Source organism: Rattus norvegicus, chromosome 18 (assembly GCF_021556685.1).
Source record: "Rattus norvegicus strain SHRSP/BbbUtx chromosome 18, alternate assembly SHRSP_T2T, whole genome shotgun sequence".
Taxonomy (NCBI): domain Eukaryota; kingdom Metazoa; phylum Chordata; class Mammalia; order Rodentia; family Muridae; genus Rattus; species Rattus norvegicus.
The window spans coordinates 16,084,490-16,111,062 of record NC_141551.1 but is presented as its reverse complement, the minus strand read 5'-3'; the positions used below and the strand labels follow the sequence as shown (position 1 = coordinate 16,111,062).

Here is a 26,573-nt window from a genome sequence, read left to right as displayed (position 1 = left end):
AATCTAAACTATCTGGTGAGAGAACTTTATTAGAGGATCACAATTTTATGTAACATCATTTTAAAATGGAAGGTAAAATAAATATGTCACAGCAACATCCTATGAGGTCATCTGAGTAGTCTTTGATGTCAAGTGGTGGCAATTAATATAGTTATAGCTGTGTTTCTGCACATATGGTAAGAGCTGTCCTCTGTATTACATAGTAGCTTTTACTGACTTGATGTAAGACTTACTCTGATTTGGCAATTGAGATAGGTAGTGTATATTAAGCTTCTTTTCATAGAAAAGTCTCACAATTAAAGCAAATTCTGCATTTGTGCCTGGATCATAATGCAGAATGGAAAGGAACTGAACTCAGAGTACAGGACAGCAGTACAGTAGATACAGAAACACAACAGGGGGATTCCACTGGCTTGAGAGTTTACAGCAACCAATAGGGTAGTGGAAAATCCTGGAGCTGGAGAGATGACTCAGCAGTTAAGAGCACTCCACTCTTCCAGAGGTCCTGAGTTCAGTTCCTAGCAGCCACATGGTGGCTCACAACCATCTGTAATGGGATCTGATGCCTTCTTCCGGTGTATCTGAAGACAGCGACAGTGTACTCATATACATTAAATAAATAAATAAAAATCTTAAAAAAAAAAAAAAAGAAAAGAAAAGAAGAACAGAAAGCCCTGGAGTCAGAATGAGGGGGATAATCCAAGGCAGTCAAGCACTCTAAACCGGTGTTCTACTTCACACTCTTACAACCCTAAGAAGCTCTGAATGTGGGCCATGTATGTCAGCATTAGAAGTCAAATACTGCTTAATACTGCTTAGTAGTTCCCCTAAAAACTACAATGATGCTGGGTCTGGGAACACACACCTTTAGCCCCAGAATGCAGGAAAGAGGCAGGGGGAGGGCTAGGGACTTGAGGCCAGTATGGTCTACATAGTGAGTTCTAGGCCAGCCAAGGCTACACAGTAAAACTGAGTCTTTAAAAAACAATAATAATAATAATTACACAATCAAGATAGCTCATTAGGTAAAGGCACCTGCTATCCTTTCACTAAACTAAACCTATCGCTTGAGTTTAATCCCCAAAGCCTCAAAAGTGGATGGACTTTTTCCACATGCACTGTGTGTGGCATGTACTGTAACCCCACTGACAATAGTAATTTAATTACTGATGTACAAAATATGTTGCGTTGGCTGGTTTTGTGTCAATTTGGCACAAACTAGGCATTGGAGAAGAAGGAACCTCAGTTGAGGAAATGCCTCTGTAAGATCCAGCTGTAAGGCATTTTCTCAATTAGTGATCAATGGGGGAGGGTGTCAGCTCATGGGTGGTGTCATCCCTGGGCTGGTGGACCAGGGTTCTATTAGAAAGCAGGCTAAGCAAACTGGCGATGCAAGCCAGTAAGCAGCACCCTTCTGTGACCTCTACATCAGCTCCTGCTTCTAGGATCCTGCCCTGTTTTGGGTTCTTGTCCTGAATTCCTTCAATAGTGAATAGTACTTTGGAAGTTGAATAAACCCTTTCTTCTTCAACTTGCTTTTGGACATGGTGTTTCATTGCAGCAATAGAAGCCCTAACTCAGACAAAGGTTAACACAAATTTTCATGGGAGCTAAAGAATTCTAATGCTAGAACCATAAAAAATTAGTAAGAACAAAAGCACAATGTTGAATGTCTACAAGGCTCTTTAATGTCTGGCTATGTTAAAAAACAGCTGAAGGGGCTGGAGGGATGGCTCAGCGGTTAAGAGCACAGACTGCTCTTCCAGAGGTCCTGAGTTCAAATCCCAGCAACCACATGGTGGCTCACAACCATCTGTAATGAGATCTGATGCCCTCTTCTGGTGTGTCTGAAGACAGCTACAGTGTACTTATATATAATAAATTAAAAAAAAAAAAAGCTGAATTTCCTATCTGCCTCTTTGTTTAGTTTGTTAAGTATCACACGTCATGTGGTTGATAGGAAACCACACAGCATACTCATGACAGCCTGTGAATGAATTCACTTCTTAGTATTATGAAAACAACATGGGCCTCACACATCTCAGGATCACCTAGGGTCCTTTGATCCAGTACAGTCCCTTACTTTTGCCATCAAGTGCAACGGAGAAACAAGGTCTTATCAAATAAAGCAATAGTTTATCTATGGCAGAAACAGACATGGGTCGACTGCACCCATGCCCTGCTCACAGGTTTCTCAATCAAAAGCCAAGGCACAGGGTATACCCATGCTTTACCTGAGGTCAAGTAAGAACACTATTCAGCCATTTCACTGGGTAGACTTTTAAATTTTTTCCCCAAACATATAACATCAGTGAAGGAAATGCAAAATTATGAAAAAACAATGAAAGAAAAACTACCAACCATACTTTATCGAAAAGCATTTGAGATCAACCCTCTCAGCTTAATACTTACAGCCATCCTCTGTACGTATCCAGTGTAGGCAGTTGACTCGAGCGGTATGACCATTCAGATTGGTAATAACTACCTTTTTCTTTAGAGAGAGGAAAAAAAAAAACAATTAGAGGAACGTAGCCTACAAAGAAATCGGGAAGCAAAAATCAGTTATCATTTGTTGACGCAATAAAAACAGCAGAATCCTATCAACAAAATCAATAGAGCTGCGTTTCAAGCCGTACACCTCTAACTACAGCCACCATTCACCAGACAGCTTTCCGGTCTTCCACACATCACACCCAGAATCCTATTAATAACTGAAGATCTCAGCTCCCTGGATCTTCATCTACATCGCTCTGCTCATACAACCCACCTTGTCAGCAAGCCTGTCTTGTCTCTCCAAGATAAGCAAGTAGTCCCTTCCTTGTGGGTCACAGTCCTTAGCAAAATACTATCAAAATGCATTACATTGAATATTTAGTTCATTTATTTTTATTTCATGTGCATTGGTGTTTTGCCTGTATGCATGTCTGTATAAGGGTGTTGGATCCCCTGGAATTGGAATTAAAGAAGTCAAGTGAGCAAATCTTAGCTGTGGGTGAAGTAAGGCTGCTGGGTGTTGGAAATTGAACCCAGATCCTCTGAAAGAGGAGCCAGTGCTCATAACTGCTGAGCCATCTCTCCAGCCCGAGTTAATGGCTTAAAGAAAGAAAAATCTGCAGTCAATGTATTCAAAGTTGTGGCTAGTCAAGTGGTAGGTTCTTTAGCCTGAGTGACCAGTGACACAAGGTCATGAGGCCACAACTATCATAGTCCTTCTAAATCTGATCCCTGCGAGTTCTACCGACAGATTCCCAGCAGATCCTCAGCCACCCTTGGGCAGCCTTACTTCACCCACAGCTAAGATGTGCTCACTTGACTTCTTTGGAGCCCTTCCCATGTTCGTTATCAACAGTACTGACTTGCTGCCAGCTTGTGTGCCAGAATTTCTCATGGTCTGGATAAAAGAACAGGTAAATACACATACACTAATATATTTAACGAATGAGCCCTCTGGGGCTGGATGGAGTTCGTTGTCTCTCCCTCTATGCTGAGAAGTAATTACTCATTAACTTTGTGGCGTCGCAACCCCTACAGAAAGCTTGGGGGGTGGGGAGGCTCAACACGTTGAATAAACATCGTCTTCAAATCTGTATTGTAGCATTTCCTGTGTGCTCGTGTGCACACCTGTGTGTGCATTTGTGTGCATGTGTGTGCATGCACGTGCCATAGGCTGACATCTTTCTTCATTAATTCTCCACCTTATTTTCTGAACCTGAGATGTGTTTCAGTTAGATGGGTAGCCAGTGAGCTCTGGAGTTACATACAGACATGCCTGGCTTTTACATGGGTGCTGGGGAATCTGAATTTAGATCTTGCTTGTTCAGCAAGCACTTTACCCATTAGAAGCCATTTCTCCAGCCCCACATTTCAAGTGTTCCTACTCCTTTAATTAAATACCCAACCAGAAAAATACTTAACGAAGCATTTTGGGGGTTCTATAATATGTTAAAATATACGTTTAAAATCCTCTAACATGACTATCAGGTTATCATTACAAAATATAACAGAAGTGGACATGGTGGCTCAGGTCTGTAGTCTCAGCACCTGGGAGGCTAAGGCAAGAGGATGGTGAGTTTGAGGGTAACCTCAACCAACACTGGATTCAAAGGCAAGTCAGCCTGGGCTACAAAGTGAAACACTAAACCTTAAAAACATTTTAAAAATGATGGAAGCTATTCGGGAACAAATCCACTGAATCCACTGATTTCTGCCCAAAGATGGGCTTCTACACGCTTAGTTAACCACTGGCTGAAGGTCAATGTAAAGTTAACCTTTGGTTTGATGTGCTTCTTCTTGCCAATCAAAAATGAATATATATATATATATATATATATATATATATATCTCAAGTTGATAATAAGACCAGCATGTTAATAGATAAGAGGAAATAATTTTTTTCATATAGAACTTCACATCTGCAAAGTTGAAGAAAACAGGATTTCAAATCAAATTTTAACAATGCAGCACTGTGAGAAAGTCAACTCTATATAGTTTTCAGCGTTTCAACAGACACAAGGACCCATGCAACACTTAACTGCACCATCCTAAAGTAACCGGGGAAAACGGTTCTAACCTGATACTGTGCATTACTCACTTGAGAAGTTGAACAGGAAAACGGCCAAGTAATAATCATCTGGCTGACGTTCAAAAAAATGGGCTAAGTCCTGCCTTATAACCAGGGGTTAAGATTCCCATCCTCTTCTTTACCCCATAGTTCCTTAAAAGCTGCATTCACATACCTAAAATATCCGTAACATTTCTTTGCAATTCAATATAAGTTCCTTAACTATACAGAGGGGTAAATAAAGAATTCAAATGCTTTAACCCACGTCTAAATTTCAATTCTAAAAGGTATTGAGAAGGGTGTCACCATTGGGATTTCAGCTTGGGGATCACAAGCCACGGTCACCCTAGATTGACCCTGCGAGGCGCAGGATAGAGCGGAGTCCAGGTGTCTAGAAGGGCTCTCCTCCTCGACCCCCTGGAGTGTGCAGATTCGCGCACTTGGCCTGCAAGCAGGGCCCGTACGCGCGCATCCTAGAGGTTTGAAGTCCACCTAATCCCTCGTACCTGAGGGTCATAGAGAACAACGGAGCAGGATGTGCCGAAGGCCAGGAGCCCTCCGGGCCCGGAATTCCAACTCAAAGCTCCTCGAGCCCGGTTCGGGCAGCAAAACACATAAGACACCTCCAACACAGAAGAAACCATGATGCCAGATGGTCACTGGCCCAGACACTCCCGCGCACTTCCGCCCCAGAGCGGAACTACTCTAGCTAGCCGCGGAAACTCCGGCATTCGCCAGCCGGTCCGTATTTCGAAGGGGCCGGGGCGGGGCTAAAACGCCCCTCCGCAGACCACGCCTCCCGGTCACGCCCCCGTCCGCTGGCGTGGTTCTCTCCCTTATCTTTTGCTTGCCACGCGCATCTCTCTGACCGCTGCTCCGCGCGTGAGCCAGGCCTGACCACTGTATGTAGGGCGCTCTCGAAGGAGCTCGTGGTCCCGGACGGTTCCATCCCGCCCGGCTGCCCACAGAGAACCGGACTGGGCCGCGGTCCTGGCGTGGAGCGGAAGGGCGCGAGGAAAGGACCCGCGCCCGCCCCTCCATCGCGGCGAGCCCGTGGCGTCTGAGAACACGCGGAAAAGCGGATCGGTCTTAGCAGACCGGGCTTCGGAGCTGCACTGCGCGTGCGCCACGGTGCTAGCAGCGGGAGGCGGCGGTAATTACCGATTGTCCTGCTTGGAAGAGGCGCGGCAACCCGCGGCCGAGGGGTAGCCGGGCTCATGATTCTGCCGCTGCTCCACGCCTCGTAAAGGCTTCTCAGAGACCAGAGCTGCGCGGGTTCCCAGCCCCCTCGGACCGCCCGCGGGGAACCGAACCTGCGCGCGGGGCCGGGCGGCGGGACACCAGGAAAGGTGAGTTCCGCAAGACTGCAGCGGGGCGGCAGGACGGAGCCCCGCAGGGCTGGATCCATATAGACCGGGTGCTGGGACCCAGCCGGGCGACGGAGAAGGGATGCTGCGAGGGCCCCGCCTCACGCCCCACTCGCCCTGGATAGCTGCCCCTCCCAACTTGGGGGCCCCATATAGGTTTGGGAGCCCCAAACTAAGAACTTTCTGCGATGGTTTAACTTTTCGCTCTCAAGGAAGCTTACTAACGTATCTCATTACAGGAGCCTTCATAAGCAAGCTTTGTGCGGTTTTCCGTTTCTCCTCTCTTTTAAGGCCTCTTCATGTGGCTTGCTTGTTTCTTCCACACAGACTTGGTCTGTGAGGAGATCCGGGGACCGGGTCTCCAGCCTCAGCATCTTATCCTGGCTCAAGGCCAGATCTGCCCCACCCATCTGGTGACTCACTTCTTCTCCCCCTGGGAAGGATTTCTTTTTCGCTATAACGTGAATTCTCCAAATGTGAGGGCCCAAAGATTGTTGGCAGGATTCTGATCCTATATGGTTGGGTGTACCTCCATTTACCTGTGCACCTAGTATGATAATGAGCACTTGGGCAACAGAGTAGTTTAACAAGCACTTCCACCCTGTATTCATCCTTGCAAATACATATTACCGGCTTTTCAGATGAGGTCATGAATGTGAAAGTGTGCCGGGGAACAGCTCGGAATACGGTGGTCTGTTTCCCAGTGCTCCTGTACAGTTCAAAATCCTTCGGTATCATTTACCAGAGACGTGTTGAACATCCATCCAAAAATCTGACTAGACTAGACTAGACTGCCTCTGCTCAACTGAATTCTGCTTTTCAAGTTCGCTTGAAAAGGAGGTCAGGCCTTGAGTTCCAAACATTATCTGAGAAAACATTCTCTAGCCAATGTGTAGCAACTGAAGAACAATGCTGTGTTTTCAAGAAGCTTAATTTACTTGTTCAAAGAACTATTTGCGGTCACTCAGAAGAATTGGGAAATCTGGATGAACTGTCAGGAAATCAGGTCTGATTCAGTGCTTAATGTGGGTGTGGAGATCTCCTGTGTGCGTGTGTGTGTGTGTGTGTGTGTGTGTGTGTGTGTGTGTGTAGTCTGTTTGAAGACGGATTGGAAATTACCTGATTCACACAACAACAAACTTAATAAAATTATGTAGGGAATACGGGACATGATATGTGTCCAAAAAAGAATGAAACCATTTTTTAAAAATTCGGGGGCTGGGGATTTAGCTCAGTGGTAGAGTGCTTACCTAGGAAGCGCAAGGCCCTGGGTTCGGTCCCCAGCTCCGGAAAAAAAAGAACCAAAAAAAAAAAAAATTCGGATTGTCAGTTGAGACTGTTGTTTCTATTTTTTCTATGTGTATAACGATGGTGGCAGGGGAAGTGGCTTTGAGCCATGGTTCTCAGGAAGAAGCTGATGGTGTGGCAGTGAGCACATGGTTCTCTCTTCCTCCTCCTGTAGCTTTTGCAGCGTTAACTCTGCTGCATCTGCTTCAGAACGCCCCAAACCTGTTGTTCCCCGTGTCTCCACAGTACCTCATGCTATCCTTGTCAGAACTGAGAGTGCTGTTTAGATGATGACGGTATAATTAGGCATCAGTCTTCAGCGTGAGGTTTCTTAAATTGTTCTAGAAGTATGGTAAAGGCTTTCCCGCCCTATCTTTTCTAGGAAGGTGCAATGGCCACAAATTTATCTGTAATCATGATCTTGACCTTTGCCCTTTGGGTTACAAATCCCCTTCATGAACTACAATCAACAGCTGCTTTCTCTCAGACCACTGAGAAAATTAATTCAAATTGGGAATCTGGCATTAATGTTGACGTGGCAGTTACCATGCAGCGACATCATCTGCAACAGCTTTTCTACCGCTATGGAGAGAATGACTCCTTGTCAGTTGAAGGCTTCAGAAAATTACTTCAGAACATAGGCATAGATAAGATTAAAAGAGTCCACATACACCATGACCACGAGCGCCACTCTGACCACGAGCGCCACTCTGACCACGAGCGCCACTCCCACCGAGGTCATGCTGCCGCTGGGAAAAACAGTCGGAAAGCCTTTTGCCCAGACCTTGACTCTGATAATTCAGGTAAAAATCCGAACACCAGCCAAGGTAAAGGATCTCGCCCAGCAGAGCATGTGAATGGCAGGAGGAATGGCAAGGAGAGTGCAAGCTCTAGTGAAGTGACCTCGGCAGTTTACAACACTGTCTCTGAAGGAACTCACTTTCTAGAGACAATAGAGACTCCAAAACCCGGGAGACGCACCAAAGATATAAACCCTTCTACCCCACCCAGCATCACAGAGAAGAGCCGAGTGGGCCGGCTGAGCCGACTAGCTAGGAGGAAAGGCAACGATTCTGTGAGTGAGCCCAGGAAGAGCTTCATGTATTCCAGAACCTCAAATGACAATATCCAGGAGGTAAGATCAATGCTGTGCAGTCTTTAATGCGCCTGTTCGTCCCCTCCAGGGGTGAGTGTGAGATAAAAATAAAATGGTAGTTATAAAAAGGGGAGCTTTTCTTCCCTCTCAGCAAGGCATTGGCTCACTGTGTGCAGGCTGTGTTGTAAACATCCTTGAAGACGAGCTCAGAAGAAAAGTCCTGGGTTGTACTGTGTTGTAAACATCCTTGAGGACCAGCTCTGCAGGAGAATAATGCTGCCTGCTGGGTTTTCTTTTCTTTTCTTTTCTTCTCTTTTCTTCTCTTTTCTTTTCTTTTCTTTTCTTTTTTCCGGAGCTGGGGACTGAACCCAGGGCCTTGCGCTTGCTAGGCAAGCACTCTACCATTGAGCTAAATCCCCAACCCCTGGGTTTTCTTAATACAGGGTTTATTATAACTATAGGAAGATGCCAAGGTTAATTGTGGAGAAAGTCTTTAAGGATGAGTAATAAGAGTGGGGGATCTGAAGAAGTTTTAGGGACAAGCACAGTTAAGGTGCTGAAAACAACAAGAGCCACTCTCTGTCTCTCCTTGGCAGAAACAGCCAAAGGTGACTTGTGAAGTGATTGAACTTAGAACAAGTTGGACCACGAATGTCAGGTAGTGAGAGTCCCAGATCGTGTGACTTTCCTAGACTAGACTTTCCAACGCTACATAAGTCACTTGGGCTGGTCAAAATCAGGCAATAATAACAGCAAAAGTATTAGTTGTTAGTCTTTAATGATCAAAATGTAGCTACGTCAGTATATGACCATAAAGCTTGGAGTAATTGTAGGACTGGTCATAGCCCTGGCAACACTGTAGTGTTGGTGAAAAATTGTGAGAGTCGGAAATGTGCTTGCAGATGAGAAATAGATACTTTTTAACCAGGTGAGCTTTTTTTGGGAGGGGGGTGCTAAATTGCACAGAGGAGTTTCTCTTCAAACTAAGCTTGCCATCCAATTAAACTGTTGAACGCATCTGCCTGCTGGGGCAGGTTTGTTTCATTAACCAGCATTGCCCTCTACAAGAGTCATCTGTATGCTTTAATAATCTCTCTTTGCAGGGAATCATTCCGCCAGGCACGTAGACAGAACAGAGCTGAGTTTTTGCGAGCAGTGTCATAACAGGAGGAACAACATGCCTTGGGCTTGTTTAGACCAACTCAGAGAGCATTAGTCCCAAAACCTATTTCTCAATCTCTAATGAACCCCATTTCGAAATTAAAGCTCATTTCCTTAATAACTTTATACAATGAGTTAACAGGCTTGTGAATCTCCACTTACCCCCAAGCTTGTTCCCCAGGAGGCTTCTCCCTTGGAGAATGACATACATCATAGTGACATCGAATGGTCTTCGGACTACCAGAAGCAAATTCCACAGTGTTGAAAGTGGAGCTGATTTTAACTGGCATTAATTTTATCAACAAAGTAGCGTTGGGAGAGTAAGGGTGATGAGTCAGACTACATTTTCCAGTCTTCCAGTGGGAATTTCTGTCTGTGATTTTTTTTTCTTCCTCCTGTTTCCTTCAGTGCTTCAATGCAACAAAACTGCTGACATCCCATGGCATGAGCGTCCAGGCTCTGTTGAATGCAACAGAGTTTAACTATCTCTGTCCAGCCATTATCAATCAAATTGATGCTCGGTCTTGTCTGATTCACACAGCAAGTGAGAAGAAGGCGGAAATCCCTCCAAAGACCTATTCTTTACAAATAGGTACAGTTGCTTCTGTTCTATAAGCACAGTTTCTAATAGCTACACTTACCTTGTACTTCTCTTTATATTGTTCAGTGTAACTCTAGAAATAACATCTTAGCTGTTCTGTGACCTGAATGTTCTGAATATAAATTTTAAAAGTTGTTTGCCTCTTTTAAGGGGTTGGGGGGGTTGTCTTGGCACTGGAGAGATGGCTCAGGTGAAGAGCACTGACTGCTCTTGCAAAGTGCCGGTTCAGCTCCTAGCACCCTCCTGTTGCCTCACAACCATCTGTAGCTCCAGTTCCTGGGAATCCAATGCTCTCTTCTGACCTCAGAGGGCTTCTGCATACATGTGGTGCACAGACATACACACATATGCATAAGATAAATACATTTTTAAGTAAATAAAGCCTTGGATGTTAGCATCTGTAATCCCCGCCTTGGGAAAGCTGAGATGGGTGGATTGTGAGTTCAAAACTAGCCTTGTCTGTCTGTCTGTCTGCCTATCATTCATATATATATATGAATGATAAAGAGATGACTGTCTCAAAGAAGGGAAACGGAGTGGGGATGAAAAACACTATGCTAAGGAAGAGAGAAAGAAATACTTTTTAAAAATTATTTTCAAGGAAATTAGTGAGTTCCTAGTTTGCTTCCCTCTCCTGTTTCATAGCTTAGCTGTTTTAGGAATGAAAGCACATATTGGGTCCCAAGTAAGAGAGAGTTCATCCTTGTAAGTTTTTCTCTTCCTTTAACCCCCATTTGAAGATTTTTCCACCATAGCCAGGCATGGAAGCGTACATCTTTAATCCCAGCCCTCTGGAAGCAGAAACAGGTGGATCTTTGAGTTCCAGGCCAGCCTGATCTACGTATTGAGACCCTATGTAGACTAGGTTTACCCTGATCTTGAAGCCTCTCCATTTGTGTGTGAGGGTCTCCATCTGTGCCTGCAGCAGGATTAGGTGAGGGCAACATGGTCCTAGGCGCCCCAGATTCAGCTGCTTGGCTTGCATGATGTATAATGCCACTGTGGGCAGCCTCTCAGGTACCACTTACATGGCTTTCCTCTGCTCTGATTGGTTTGCCAGCCTGGCTCGGTGGCTTCATAGCCATTTCCATCATCAGTTTCCTGTCTCTGCTGGGAGTCATCTTGGTGCCACTCATGAACCGAGTGTTCTTCAAGTTCCTGCTGAGCTTCCTCGTGGCGCTGGCCGTGGGGACTCTGAGTGGTGACGCTCTGTTACATCTTCTCCCACATGTAAGTTCCGTGTCTGGTCCACCCTGCTGTGACTTATCATTACCAGTTGACAGTGTGAGCACCGCCTTTGTACACCTGCTGTTGGTACTGATCAGAGGCTGGAAATTCTGGAGTCGATCTTACAGTATATCTGGTGACATCTGGTGACACGCAAGACTCTAGTACGTGTTGGGGGACTTTTGCCTTCGTTGTTTTGCCCTATTGCCTGTGTCTGTTATACACTACCAAGTTAGACTAAGCTTTTTGAACTCATAAAGGAGAGAAAGAAATGCTGCTTGGCTAAAGCACTGTGACAGCTGCCACAGTGGGAGCTGCTTGCTTACCTGTTGTTGCCACAGACCAGAAGTGTGGATGCCTCTTCAAGTACCACAAAACTTAGAGGTTTTCTTCAGAGTTGAATTTGTGTGTTTAGAAATTCATTCTTCATGACCTGATGGCTATTTCAATAAACAGGCTTGATAAATCCCAGGCAGGAAGTGTTTGGGGGGTCCCTTTTTTTTTTTTTTTTTTTTTTGGTTCTTTTTTTCGGAGCTGGGGACCGAACCCAGGGCCTTGCGCTTCCTAGGTAAGCGCTCTACCACTGAGCTAAATCCCCAGCCCCTGGGGGTCCCTTTTTTATTTCTCTTAGAGGGATGTAGCTTATTGATAGAGCATTTTCTGGAAATGAATAAAGCCCTGGCTTCAATACACAATACTAAAAAAAGAAAAATTAGCCTACAGATTTTTCAGTTTGGTAGAAAGGGGAAGTTATTCCTTTCTAGAACACTGGCAATCTCATGTTGGATTCAAAATGAAAACTATTCTGAGTGGCAGTCTCCCTGACTACCAAATGACAGGTGTTTAGACATACCATCTGCAGGATGCAGGAAGTAGCCTGGACATAGCCGGTACACCATGCTTTTGTGAGGGTGCTGCACGCCCGACTCGTTTCCTGTCCAGTAGCATCAGCTTGTTACTGTGACAGTCTGCTGCAGGCTGCAGATGTGGTGTGCAGGTTCTCAGATCCCTGCAGAGCCCACCCCTGGGTGCTGACTGAGCTGCTCACAAGGCTGATCCGATGAACCTGATGTGGGCCTTTCAGGTGGGACCTTAGACCTTAAGTCATAGATATTGCGCATGTTAAGTCTCTGTTCATTGTGGCCATGGTAACTTGGCAGACATTGAGACTATCTATTTCTAAGTTATGGTATTCAATTTGGAGTGTATCTGCCCTTACACTGAACAGACCCACCCTGTTAAGTGCATAGCAGATAGCATTCACTAAGCTCTAGGTAGTTAGCTGCCCATTGTCCTCTTTATTTTTTCAATGCCTCCTTGATACTAAAGTATTCCACCAATAGCTTAATTCTGAATTATGTCCTATGCTAACATCTAAATGTTGTCATATTCTGACAGAAGAAACCAGCGAGTTAAAAGCTGTGTATCATTTCCCTTTAGTCTCATGCAAGTCATCACCACAGTCATAGCCATGAAGAACCAGCAATGGAAATGAAAAGAGGTCCCCTGTTCAGCCACCTGTCGGCTCAGAACCTAGAAGAAAGCTCCTATTTTGATTCCACGTGGAAAGGTCTGACGGCTCTAGGGGGCTTATATTTCATGTTTCTTGTGGAACACGTCCTCACGCTGATCAAGCAATTTAAAGATAAGAAGAAGAAGGTAAGACTACCCAGTAGCTGGGGACCTGCTATGCGTCAGGCACGCACTTCGAGTGGCACTCTGGCTGTCATTAGGACAGCCCGCCCAGACTCTGTAACCTTTGTGGGAGGCATTTGGTACCTTTAAGGTGCTTTGGACCCCAGAGGTATTCACGTAGAACTTCTGCATCTTGATAACCCTGAAGGAGAAGCCTGCCTCCCTCTCTCCCTCTCTCCCTCTCTCCCTCTCTGGCTCCCTCCCTCCCCTCCCTTCTTCCCTCCCTCTTTCCCTGCCTCCTTCCCTCCTTCCCTCCTTCCCTGCCTGCCTGCCTGCCTGCTGTGCACATGGGTTTGAATGGAGACCAGAGGTTAGCATCAGTGTCTTCCTCAGTCCCACTCCACTTATTATTTGAGACAAGTGTATGCTGAGCCTGGACTTTGCCGAGCTTGGCTAGGAAACCCTGGAGATCCTCGTAGCTCCATCTCCCTAGACTAGGACCACAGGCTCACATCACCACACTCAGTTTGGGGTCCGGGACGTCCTCCTAGGTGCACAGCATTCACTTTGTCAACTCAGCCACCAACCAAGCTTCAACCATAGTTTCCAATCTGCTCTTTTCCCATATACTTGCTATTTTCTTGTGTACACATGCACACAACCAGAGCAAAAGCAGGTGTGAGCACAAATGCTGTGGCTATAGCATCAGCGTGTGTCGGGGCTATGATCAGGAAATGTTGTTGGTTTTAGGTTAATTGGTCTATTGCTGTGGTTCCGTTGTGTTTCAAAGGAAACATGACTTCTTTGCTTATCCTTTGCAAACTGTGCTATAAAATAGCCCAGGGCCAAGTAGAGGCCCTTTCTTTCTGATAAATAATAATACCTTCCAGACATGAAGTGCTGTCCCTGTAACCTGATGGACGTGGGCAGCTCAGTCAGAAGGCTGACAGAAGGGCTCTCAGAAGAGCATGGGGCCGCCTGACTGTAACCCAGCACTTCAGGGCCAGCTCAGCTGCCAGAGTCAGTTGGAGACCAGATGGGCTGTGAGACCTGTCTCAAAAACAGTTTAAATCAAAGCCAGATAAATGCTCGTCACCCGATTCAGAGTTTTGTGGAGCGGGGTGGGGTGATGCTTTCAAGACCTGTTTTCTTCATGCCTGTGCTGCAGCTCATCTGCGTCTCCGATTTGGATTCGTATGGTTTCTTGACTTGAACAAGAGTCTGCATACTTTTAGAGCTACTCTGAACATAGGTGCTGCATTTTGAAAACATTGCATGGACACCTTACGTAAATTAGCCTTTTTTTTTTTTTTTTTTTTTTTTTTTGGTCAGAACTTGCCTTTGCGTCTTTTAAAGGCATTCAGCTTCTGTGCTCACAGAAGAAACTATGCTCACCGTCATTTTGAGTTTGAGCAACCTGTAATTAAGTTGTGCAATTACACAACCGGCGTAGCTGGCACAGAAAGTCTAAACATTAAGTGTAGCTGGCTCTGCCTGACTGTCAGGCTCACAGTGGCAGACAAGCACACGTGTGAGCAGAAGGGCCGCGTCGATCCTATGAGTGTTCAGTCTTGGGGATTTTACACTCAGGAAAATGTCCTGTGCTAAGCTGGGCAGGGTGACACACACCTGTAAACCCATGCTTAGGGCTTGGAGGAAGGAGTATCGTGAGTTCAAGACCAGCTTGGACTACATAATGAATTTCATGGCAGTCTGACAATACAGGGAGACTCTTGTTTCAAAAAACAGATTAAAAAAATTATACACTACAAATGTGAACCCTCTGTTTAATGTCCCTATCAGGAGAGGAACGTAAATAAAAATAACTTGTTCCTGAGCTGGGCATGGTGTCACATGCCTGTGCTCTTAGCTCCTGGAAGGTGCAGGCAGAGAGGTTAAGATCTTAGGGTCATCGTCTGCATAGCAAGGTTGAAGCCAGCCTGGGCCATGTGGGTCTCAAAGAGCAGCACAAAGAAGAGCTTCTTGCTTTTTTTAAAAATTTTTTAAATATGTAATTTATTTTATTATTTTATGTGTATGAATGCTTTGCCTGCATGTATGTATGTGTACTATATGTGTGCTTGGTGCCAGTGGAAATCAGAAGAGGGCATCAGATTCCCCAGGCCTAGAGTTACAGGTTGCTGTGAGCACCCATACAGATACTGGGAATGGAACCCGGGTTCTCTGCAAGAGGAACAAATGCTTTAACCACTGCGCCAACTCTCCAGCTCAGCCATTTCATTTTAATGTCCAAAGTCATGTTCGATGTGCTTGTTTCCATTGCTATACTGGTTCGAAGACATGCCCTTTCTCTTTTATCCTTTGGAATTATTCTTAGCTTTAAAAGTAAGACCGTGGGGCCAGAGGGCACATTAAGAGTGCATACTGTCTTGAGGCCCACGTTTGCCTTCCATCGTCCATGTAGGCAGCTTCCTGTAACTACAGCTTCCAGGGAATCCCACACCCTCCTCGGGTGTCTGCAGGCTCACGAACACATGCCTACACAGACACGTAACTGGAAAAGTGAAAATAAGAATATTTTAAAATGTGTTCATTGTTTTACTTAGTGGAACTCGGAATTTGCCCTGTGTGATTTTGGTTCATTTTTACTGTGCCTGTTTGTTTGTTTATTTACTTACTTTTTTGAGACAGAATTTCTTTGTGTAGCACCTGGCTGTCTACTCTCTCTGTAGACCAGACTGGCCTTGAACTCAGAGATTTGCCTGCCTCTGAGAGCCTCCGCCTCCGCCTCCGCCTCCGCCTCCGCCTCCGCCTCCGCCTCCGCCTCCGCCTCTGCCTCCTGAGTGCTGGGAATAAAGGTGTGCTTCACCTCTGCCCTGGCCACGGAGTGTTTTTTTTTTTTTCCAAACACCCTAATTTGTTAATATCTTTATTTCAATTAATTTCAATTTCTTAATTATGCTTATGTGGGGGAGGGCACATGAATGCCAGGACACACACAGAGGAAAGAGGAGAGCTTGCAGTAGCCGTATGCCATGTGGGTCCCAGGGCTAGAACTCAGGTCATCAGGCATGGCAGAAAGTGTCTTCCACTGCGATACCTCATCAGCCCTGGTTTCAGTCTTCACCTGACTTTTACCTAACCTGGCACTCCATACCCTGAGCTTCTGACAGGCAGGCTGTTGTGAAAATATAGCAGTTTACTTACCAACTGTAGGTCACTAGTGAACTATGAATGTGCGCTGTGCCAGTAAGTATCTTAGAGTGCAGCTGTGGATTGCCACAGGGCAGCTGAGTGTCTCTATTTTAAGACACGCAGTAGAATGTAATATAAACATGGAAGATCCGGTGTGGCGGTGTCCTGTGCAGTTCCCTCTGTCCGGGTTGGGTTTGGCACATGGCAGACGAGGATAAATGCTTTTGGAACAGGGGAAACCTGAAACAGCACGGAACCGCAGAAACTACCCCAGACAGCCTCACCAAGTCTGGAAGGAAGCATTAGCTGTTCTGCCCCGTGTTAGGTTTCAGTGTTGCGTTTATTTTTAAGAGCGTTCAGGTCTTAGTGTGATGTCTTAATTTCTTTTCTCCCTCATAAAGATAAAGTAAAAAAGTAAAAGTTCAGTATCTATGATGACTGACAGGGCATTTTCCTTAAGTAGGTGTGGCTCTCGCTGGGAACCAGAGAACCATTGTGACACCCATCATTCCTCTAGATCCAGCCAGGACACTATGTCCACAATCTCTCTATCCCCCTCCACCCTTCCATTTTTGCTGCTGTGTAGTCCAGGCCTAGTTATCTCCCTCCTGGAGTGGGAAAGTCACCTCCTACCCAGCCCGTTCACATAATTTCCATTCTTCCACCTGCTCTACTTACACAGCAGCAGCGCTCTGCAGCTCTGCTCCGCGTCCTCCAGTGACTTCCCAGTGCTATCTAGACAGACCACCCCAGCATGCTCAGTGGTGCCTGGCTTCCTTCAGCTGCAGCTTCCAGTCTTCTCACCCAGCCACCCTGAGAGAGAGAACGGCCTCTCGGGCTATCGTGAGTGTCTTTTAGTTCCAGAAGAGAGCTGGCTCTTTGCTGTTTGAGGACCCTCTCTCACACGTAAGAAACCACCTAGATTACCACCTCTCCATCTTTCACTACAAAGTCCTGCTCACCCTTAGGTTTTGGTTTAACTGCTGCATTTTTTTTTTTTTTGGTTCTTTTTTTCGGAGCTGGGGACCGAACCCAGGGCCTTGCGCTTCCTAGGTAAGCGCTCTACCACTGACCTAAATCCCCAGCCTAACTGCTGCATTTTTAAAGAGCCCGTCCTGAAACTTCTTCAGGTCCTGTTGTTGCACACTCTAATAGCACCCTGTGGGCTTTACTCATATAACGTATCAATGATTACAAGTGAAGAATTGCATAATCCTCATCCGGAGTGAAGCTCTGGTCCTCTGGTAACAGCTGCACTACGCAGGAGTAGTGACTTGGCGTGTCTCCCTCACGGAATAAATAACTGTCACTCAGACTCACACAGGGAGCCTCACCTTGGGAGTGGCCACAAAGCTCAGCCAGAGTCAGTCCCTGAGGCCCACGCCCAATCGCAGGACACGGAGGGTGAGGTAGACAGAGCGCAGTGCGGCCTTAGCTGCTGATGGAAACCCTGTCTCAAAGCCGGGGTGGGGTGGGGTGGGGGAGAACGAAAGAAGGAAAGGGAATTCTGATGGAATGCTCCAAAACCTGGGTTCCATCCCCATCGCCGCACAAAAATGTACACGAAAAGAAGATGGTTAAAATAGATTAAGATTTTTTTTTAAGGATCAAAGTTTTTTTTTAAATGATAATTTCAAGTAAAACATGAGGAGTAGAGAGATGGCCCAGTGGTTAAGAGCACTTTGTCGCTCTTACAGAGGACCTGGTGGTTAAGCCTCGGCACCTGTGTCAGGCAGCTCCAGTGTCTTTACCTGGCTTCTCTGGGCACGCAGACATAATAAAAGTAAACCTTTTTTATGTTAATGGTGTTTTATTGGGGATAAGTACTTTAGTCTGCATAACAAAAACGTATGAAAAAGGTGGGTTTCAGAGCCGGAGAAGTGGCCCCAGGGAAGCACACCTGAAGGAAATGGCTGTAACTGTCCCTCAGTCATAACCGGTGGAGTCTGTGGATGAATCACCCCAGCATCCAATTAAAGTCCACAGCATCGCCAGGCCCCACGTGCCCCAAGGTGTGTGTGTCTGACCCTGACCACGTGACTCCATACTACAGTAGCTGGAGTGAGGTTACACGGGGAGAGTAACTGGTTAATCTGACTCGGGTGTTCGTTGCCTTCTTGACAGCTGTTATGGCCAAAGTTCCATACTGTGCTCAACAAACAGAGGCCCCATCCTGGGTGGCTCTTGTTTCAGTCTAGGTTGCCTTTTCTGTGTCTTTTGCTTACTGGGTTTTGATTGGTTGTGATGGTCAGGACTGGGACCCAAGGTCCCACCTACGTTAGGCAAGTGCTTTAGCACTGAGCCTCAGGCCCAGCTGCACTGAGAGCTCTCCACAGACAGAGCTCTCCACAGAAGCAAATCAGCTATTTCAAAATGTTGTTTTTGTTGGCTGTTTCAGAATCAGAAGAAACCTGAAAATGATGAGGATGTGGAGAGCAAGAAGCAGCTGTCCAAATACGAATCTCAGCTTTCCACAAACGAAGAGAAGGTGGACACAGGTGAACGTAAGTGTCCACAACTCTGACTGGATGATGCTGGGACACAGGGCATCTGGGGTCATTTGGTGACATTTTCATTTGTTCGTTTCCTAAAGAATCTCGTGGTTTTAAAAATTATCTCCAGAATGCTCAGAGAGAATCTGCAGTGTGTGCTGGGAGCCACCTGAGAGGCAGGACTCTAGTGTCTAAGGAGTGGCTTTCTCTAGCAGGCTTGGGATCACGGGTGGCAAAGGAGCATGGAGTAGAGAAGACACTGTAAACTTTGGAAATGAGGAGGGAGTGGAGGGCACGCGCATGCAGCAGAGATCCCGGGTCCTCGGGGTGTGGGTACTCCTGTACGAGGCTTCGGGCATGACAGTCTCCTAAAGACACTCCGTGCATGTGGGACTGTTTATTTGTTTATTCAGAACTGAATTCATGTGAGCAGGTGCTGGCTGTAAGCCAAAGAATATGGGTCACTATGTCTCCCTCTCACTGAGTCATGAGGAACTGCCGCAAGGAGTCACTGCTGGAGGGTACCTGTGTGGTTATCTGTTCAATGGATTCTTTCCCCGGGGAAACAGAAACAAATGCTCGCTTTCCCCACCTACCCAGGACCGGGCATCAACGACAGACCCAAGCAGGGATTTCACCAGAGCCTAACTTGGAGAATCAGTGAGCTTCTTATAGGAGCACGGGTAGCCCCAAGGCAGCCATCCCACCCGAGAGTCCCAGCCCGTGTGAGTGATGGTCTCCCCTTAGCTACACAGATGGAATCCTCCTTCAGTTCACTTTCCACCTCCATTTACTCCAGCAGCTCCAGACCGTAGGCTAGACAGATGCAGTTAAGGCAGAGTAGCACACCCATGGCTGGCATCTCAGGGAGAGACCAGCGCACTCCAGTGCCTCCTGCTGTCAGTTACCAACCAGCTCAGTATGGAGGGTCTTAGCTTAAAGCCACAGTGCTAGTTCCCAGAGCTATGCCTCCAGGAACTGGGCATGAACCCAGTGACACGGTGCTCACTTCCTTCTGAAATGAGGTCCTGCGGCCATGTGAGTGCTGCTTTGCTCCATGTCGCGTTCTGGGGAAATCTTAATGGGTCGAGAGTTTTCAGGGGGGAAGTACCCTTGTTACACACAGACAAGCAAACTTCCTCTTAGCTGATGAAGAGACTTGTGTTTCTTTGCTTTCCACTCACTGAGGGTCACAGTTTTAAGTATAGTTTTAGGGATTTTCACAAATCCATACTCTATCACTAGACTCAACTTAAACTTGTTGAAGGCAGCTGTTTTCTAATGAGTCACATATCCCTGGGGCCTGTGAGAACAGAAGGTCCAGTCAGGCCTGGGGTCAGAGGCCAATAATCCCAGCATTAGGATCTCCAGGCAGGAGGGTGAGGCCTGGGCCACATAACAAATCTAAAGCAAACGACCCAGAATACTTAGCACAGGATAGGAGCATCTGCCTCTGTATTTGTCAGGTCTAGTAGAGACTCTCAGGAGACAGTTTCTTTCAGTTCCAATTTGTAAAAGTGCCATACATCTACTGTTACTATTGAACAAATACTTCAGAGAAAGTGAATAAATAAACAAAAAAAACAAAAAAAAGAAAAACCCCACTAGCTTTTTACCATTTTGAAAACTCTAATGAAAAAAAAAAAAGAAAACTCTAATGAGTTTTAAATCAAAATGCATTAACAATTCTGAAAATTTTCCTGTATTTAAAAAAAATGAGTCATTAATGGACTGGAGAGATGGCTCAGTGGTTAAGAGCATTGGCTGCTCTTCCAGAGAATCCGGGTTCAGTTCCCAGCACCCACATGGCAGCTCACAACTGTCCACAACTCCAGTTCCAGGGGATCTGACTCCCTTTCACAGACAAGCGTGCAGGCTAAACAACAATACACATAGAATAAATGAATAAATCATTTCTTAAATGGGTCATTAATAAAACTAACTGGAGAAAGAGAGAGGGACTAAGAGGAAGTAGGACCAGTGAGACGGAGGGCCCAGTGCACAAGGGTGCTGGGCGTCTGGTCATCTGAGTTCAGTTGGTGGCCCACTCGATGGAAGGGAAGATGGCCCCAAACAGTTGTCTTCTGACCCCCACATACATGCTGTGACCATGTGTCAAAGCCGCACACACCAAATGAATGAATGGATGGATAAATAAGTGTAATTAAAAATTAAACTTTGAAATAAACCCTTTCATTTTATGAGCTGGGATCTCACTATCACTGTGTTGCCTGGAGCTCTGAGCTCGAGTAACCCTCCCTCGGCTTTAGTGCTACAGTTATGCACTTGAAACCCGTCCTGGAAACATGACGTATTTCACATCTGAGGAGCTCACTAGAGCCCGTTGGCGTGCCTCATCTACACTACTCTGCAGCCTACATCTGCAGGCCTGAGGACCACCGGGCTCTGGGGTGATTGCTCATCAGTGGGAACGCCTGAACTGTTCAGGAACACCAGCGAATGTTCATTCGGTCTCAGCCTTCTCTGTGTTTACCCCCAGGACCTGAAAGCTATCTGCAAGCGGACTCCCAAGAGCCCTCCCCCTTTGATTCCCAGCAGCCCACGCTGTTGGAAGAGGAAGAGGTCATGATAGCCCACGCACACCCACAAGAAGTCTACAACGAATACGTGCCCAGGGGCTGCAAGAACAAGTGCCACTCACACTTCCACGACACGCTGGGCCAGTCCGACGACCTCATTCACCACCACCACGACTACCACCACATTCTGCACCACCACCACCACCAGAACCACCACCCCCACAGCCACAGCCAGCGCTACTCTCGGGAGGAGCTGAAGGATGCTGGCATTGCCACGTTGGCCTGGATGGTGATCATGGGCGATGGGCTGCACAATTTCAGCGACGGCCTTGCCATCGGTATGCCACTACGTGGCTGGTCCTTGCTGATCAGCCTGGAAATAGGACATTAAATGTTCTCTCAAACTTAACAAAAGCATAGGTTGGTTTATGTGAGGATGCTGACTTTAAAATTATCACAATACTTTTTTGTCTACTTTGTGACGATGAAGTGCTACGTTACATTAGTAAACATGGCCTACAAATCAGTCTCAGGTCTGCGCCCCAGGTGTTGCCTACGCACTTATCAATGGCCGTGCTTACCTGGGGCTCTAGCTCTGTGGTAGAGCCCTTACATAGTGTGCGTGCATAAGCCCTGGGTGTGAGCCCTGCATCACACACACAGAAGTCCTTCTTTGTCCATGAGTTCTTGAGATCATGGTTTAAACCTGAGTGTTAGGTCTTGCCTAGCATGCGTGAATGCCTGGGTTCCACACTCCAAATGTGAAAGTACTGGGAAGCAGGTGGCAGAGACTAGCAGAGGGCAGAGAGGCAGTGCTGCCTTTCAGCCAGGCCTTGGCCCGCTGGCGTCTGCCTAGGCTGACAGGAGGAAAGCTGCCGTGTGCAGCTGGTAGATGACCGGTCAGCAGACTTAGCTTTTTAAATGGGAGGGGTTCTGTCTTGAGTCTCCTCGTGGAAAGGTCCACAAGTCTGATGACCTCATGAATTCTTCTGAGTCCAGTGTAATGCTTACGTACCTCTGACTGCAGAGGGCTTTCTGCTGATGTAATTTATATTCTCAGCTCAGGGTTTTGTATGGTAGCAGTCTCTTCTCAGGTTTGTAGATGGCAGCTCATTGCTAGACAGCAGAAGCTTTCCTTCCCTGTTGAATATGTCTGTGCTTCCTGGGGCATCTAGGCCCAGGGAGATGTGCCCTGAGATTCCTCCTAATGAAGATAGGGTTGAGGCCCAGATGACTGGGGGCGGGGAGGGGGACGCTGCTCACAAAACCGCATGCCTGAGCGCAGTCCCTAGAATCCACATGGGGAAGGAGAGCACCCCACAAGCCGTCCTCTGACCTCACAAGTGCCGTGGTCACACACAAGTAAAATAACCTTTTATTTGTATTTATTTTAGGTACAGGGTTTTTCTCTGTGTAGCTCTGGTTTACTTGGAGGTCCCTGTGTAGACCAGGCCAGCCTAGAACTCACAGAGATCCTTCTGCCTCTGCCTCCTGGATACTATAATTAAACGTGTGGGCCACCATGCCCACCTTGTTTCTTTAAGTAATGAGGTGGAGGTTGAGCTAGAAAGATGGTGTTGTGCACAACGTAATGTCACCGTGTTCTCGTCGATTCTGTGTCCTCACAAGCTTTCGGAACTTCTGGCTAACCTTTGCTGACTTCATTTACACAGGTGCTGCTTTCACTGAGGGTTTGTCCAGCGGGCTAAGCACCTCTGTCGCTGTGTTCTGTCATGAGCTGCCTCATGAACTCGGTAAGAGAAGCGTACACAGCCTTTGTTGTGAGAATGGACCATGCTGCTGTCACTGGTGGTCCCTCATCGCCAAGGCCTTCCTTCTTGTCGTCTGCTCACCAAACTGCCCTTCTTTCTCGCTGGGCACAAATTTGTTTCCAGCCAGAATTCTGACCCTACGAGTGCATAATACCTGTGTGGGTCCCCGTATACCTGAGTCCCTTCTGTATTCTTCCTTTCTGTGCTGGCACACTGGGGACATGAATAGCTGGGGTCCTACAAGTGCGTGACTGTCATCCCACCACTTGGGAGGTAAAAGCAGAAGGATCAGGAGTTCAAGGTCATCCTCATCCACATAGTTTGAGGCCAGCTCAGGCTAAGTAAGACCCTGCTTCTCAACCCCCAAAACCCGAATAAACCAGAGTTACAGCATATACAGGGATATCTCTTAAATTACATCAGGATGTTAGAAAAGAACCTCCAGCTTATGTGGTATTCGCTCCACGGTAGGGCACTTGCCTACATTGCCTGACCTAAGAGACCGAGTGAGTCGACACTCAGTGGGTAAGAGCACTTGTGTGCCAGCCTGAAGACCTGAGTTCGGAACCCCGGTGCTTTGGAGAATGGAGACAGGAAGGTGACTGGGGCTTGCTGACTGCCAGGTTAGCTCAGGGTTCAAGAAGGGACTGCCTCAGGGGTAAAGGGGGAAATGACAGCAGGAAGTCTTGGAGCTGAAGGAAAGGAGTTGGTGACTGGCACTTCTCGTTTTACTACAATTTGAAACCTTCCTCCATCTTTGGACCCCAGTTCCTGTTTCTTCTCATGGGTACACGTTTACTCATAAACAATCAGACAGTTTTCACTTCTGTTCCTTGGCACACGCCCCGCCATTCAGCAGGCCTCCTGTCTGTCTACCTGGCGCATGCTATGTAAGCCTGTGTCTCCCTTTTTTCCCCATTCTCAGTACTTCCTGCCCTGTGAGACTCTTCCATTCCATGACTCAGTGGCCCTTAGGTGTTGGTCAGTGGCTGACCATTGCATGTGAGTCCACGCCATCCCCGTCTGTCTCCCGGTGTGTTATTGTGTGTTTTAGTGTTTCTCAGAGTGGGTCTCATAGAGCCCAGGAGAGCCTTAGGATAACAGATCTACTGCTGCTCCTGCCTGCAGCTGCAGTGTCAACCCCCTTAAAGACAGTACGAGAACACAGCAGGGGACATGTGCACGCACACGCCATCACTGACACAGAAGCCTTCAGACACTGCTGCACGAAGCAGTCGTTAAGTTTGTGAAACTGGTGGGCCTGCTCATGCTGTTCTAGCCCTGGATATTTTCTTTCTTTTTATTCCCCTGGAGAAAAATCAAACTTTCTTATATCTGAAAAATCTTTTAGATGTGTCAAAATTGTCTTCAGTGACTTTGCCTCCTCTTTTGTTTTCTGTTAAAGGTGACTTTGCTGTTTTGCTAAAGGCTGGCATGACCGTCAAGCAGGCAGTGCTCTACAATGCCCTGTCAGCCATGCTGGCCTATCTTGGAATGGCAACAGGGATATTCATCGGGCATTATGCAGAAAATGTTTCCATGTGGATATTTGCCCTCACTGCTGGCTTGTTCATGTATGTCGCTCTGGTCGACATGGTAAGTTTCCAGGGAGTCAGAGGACATTGACTAAAGAGAAGTGTGCCGTAAAAAGTCATTGCAGGGGCCGGGGAATGGCTTGGCTGTTAAGAGCTACTCTTCCAGAGGACATGGGTTTAGTTCCTAGCACCCACCCACATCCTATGACTCAACCCAGGGAGCTCCATCTCAGGGATCTCACCCCCTCCATGTCTTCCCTCTGTAGGCAATGCACAAACACAAACCCACATACACACAAGTAAAATTAATCTTTTTTTATTAAAAAATCATCGCGGGGCTGGGGATTTAGCTCAGTGGTTAGAGTGCTTACCTAGGAAGCGCAAGGCCCTGGGTTCGGTCCCCAGCTCCGAAAAAAAGAACAAAAAAAAAAAAAAATCATCGCAAAACTGGTGTTAATTCCAGTGGTGAGACAGGATTGTGGAGCCAGAGAGATGGTGGTTAACACTGGGTGCCCTCTGAGCCCATGTCAGCAGCCGTTTATACACCGTTCTCCTTCCCAGGGTTACCAGGAAGCACATGAAAACTCCTCCCTTTGTAGACTCAAGCCCTTAATTGTCTATAAACTCACAGTGAGCCCAGCCCAAACCACATGTTGCTATACTTAAAATGCCCTTATTGACAAAGTGAAATTCCCTTGTCCACACAATACTCCTAAAGCAGTCAGTCTTCCTGCTACGCTTGCATTGTGTGGTATGAGAGTCACCTCTGCATCAGAAGTGACCCTCAGACCTGCCTGCAGGACCTGAAGCAGGGAAGCCAGCATCGCTCTTCCTGAACAGTGGGTGAATGTTTACCTGCGTGGAACATAGCCGTCATTGTCCTAGTCAGCTGCTGGGACATGCTTGGTCCCGATCAGAGTGTCGCCATCAAGTTCAGGACACTGACCAACACGTTATCCAGCCCGAGCCACACTGTCCTTCAGACGCTCTGAGCTCTGTTCTGAAAGCTAAACGGTTGCTTCCTCCCTCAGGTACCCGAGATGCTGCACAATGATGCCAGTGATCACGGATGCAGCCGCTGGGGATATTTCTTCCTGCAGAATGCTGGGATACTTCTGGGTTTTGGAATTATGTTACTCATTTCCATATTTGAGCATAAAATTGTGTTTCGTATAAATTTCTAATTAGGTTCTAAACCCTGGAGCAGCTTATAGAAGTATTGTTGTCTGTAGTTGGATAGATGGTAGAAATGCGTTCGCACGCTGTGACAGAGCAGTTAAAACTAGTGGGCTTTGCGATTTCTCTATCAAATGTTGCCATTTGTTATGCTTATCAAGTCAGCTCCGTTGGGTAACATAGCGGTACGTGTTAATATTTAAGTTATTCTGTTTTGGAAATGTAAATTACATGTGCGATCCACCAGTATTGCCCGGTTTACTGTGTGTCTGGGCATGCCATGTTCTGTATGTTTTAGAGAAAGTGTCTTTTATGCTCCTTTGTACAGCTTTAGCATTGGTTCCCTGCTGGAGTTGGGCCCCTGCTCATGGTGAGCAAGAATGACCACAAAACCCAAGACACCAACAGTTCACACAGTGTAGCCAAGAAACGGAAGGAAAGGATTGGGGAGGTGTGTATTGCTTCGAAAAATCACAAGATTGGTTATAATGTAGATTTGTTTTAAAGGGGCGTGTTTAGTTCAGCGTACTTCATGAACATCTGTCGGATTGTTAATGTTCCTGTAAAACAAGTGAGCACTTTTGATACACTTCCTCTGGTTGTACATTTGTGTAATAGAGAAGTCTAAATATATTAATCCAAGCAGTGTGTCACTTGGCTGAGAAATGGGGAGTTTAAATCGGTGTGTGGCCATGGGCCAGATGAGTAAGTAGTGTGTGTCACCAGAAGACATGGTTTTCACCAAGGTAAGTTACACTCGAAGAGTGTGGGGATGGGAAGGTTCTGGTTTCTAGGCTCCCAGATGGCGAATATTAAAGCCTTGATCTGTGAGAGGACATTAAGACCTGTTCTGAAAATATTTTGACTTCTTGGATTCAGAAAGCACTTGGCTCTCACGCTCTCAGTCTCCCTCCTCCTCCCCCCCTCCCCCTCTGTCCTCCCTCCCCTCCTCTCTCAGTGCTTTAAA

General features: G+C 46.7%; 2 protein-coding genes across 2 annotated transcripts in view; one reads left to right on the top strand and one right to left on the bottom strand.

The window, feature by feature from the left end:
* The window catches only part of Elp2 (elongator acetyltransferase complex subunit 2), a 33,958-nt gene extending 28,727 nt beyond the window's left edge, over positions 1-5,231 (bottom strand). The window contains 2 exon segments of the mRNA NM_001034145.1: positions 2,413-2,491; positions 5,068-5,231. Of these exon segments, the coding sequence (NP_001029317.1) occupies positions 2,413-2,491; positions 5,068-5,205 (217 nt within the window). The 5' untranslated portion in view covers positions 5,206-5,231.
* A 522-nt stretch (positions 5,232-5,753) lies between these two features.
* Slc39a6 (solute carrier family 39 member 6) lies at positions 5,754-26,259 on the top strand. Its single transcript, NM_001024745.1, is given in 10 exon segments — positions 5,754-5,910; positions 7,598-8,350; positions 9,881-10,064; positions 11,134-11,303; positions 12,741-12,959; positions 18,490-18,595; positions 21,084-21,461; positions 22,797-22,877; positions 24,301-24,491; positions 25,462-26,259. Coding segments are annotated over 9 exon segments (2,226 nt in total). The 5' UTR covers positions 5,754-5,910; positions 7,598-7,606; the 3' UTR covers positions 25,615-26,259.
* The last annotated feature ends 314 nt before the right edge of the window (positions 26,260-26,573 follow it).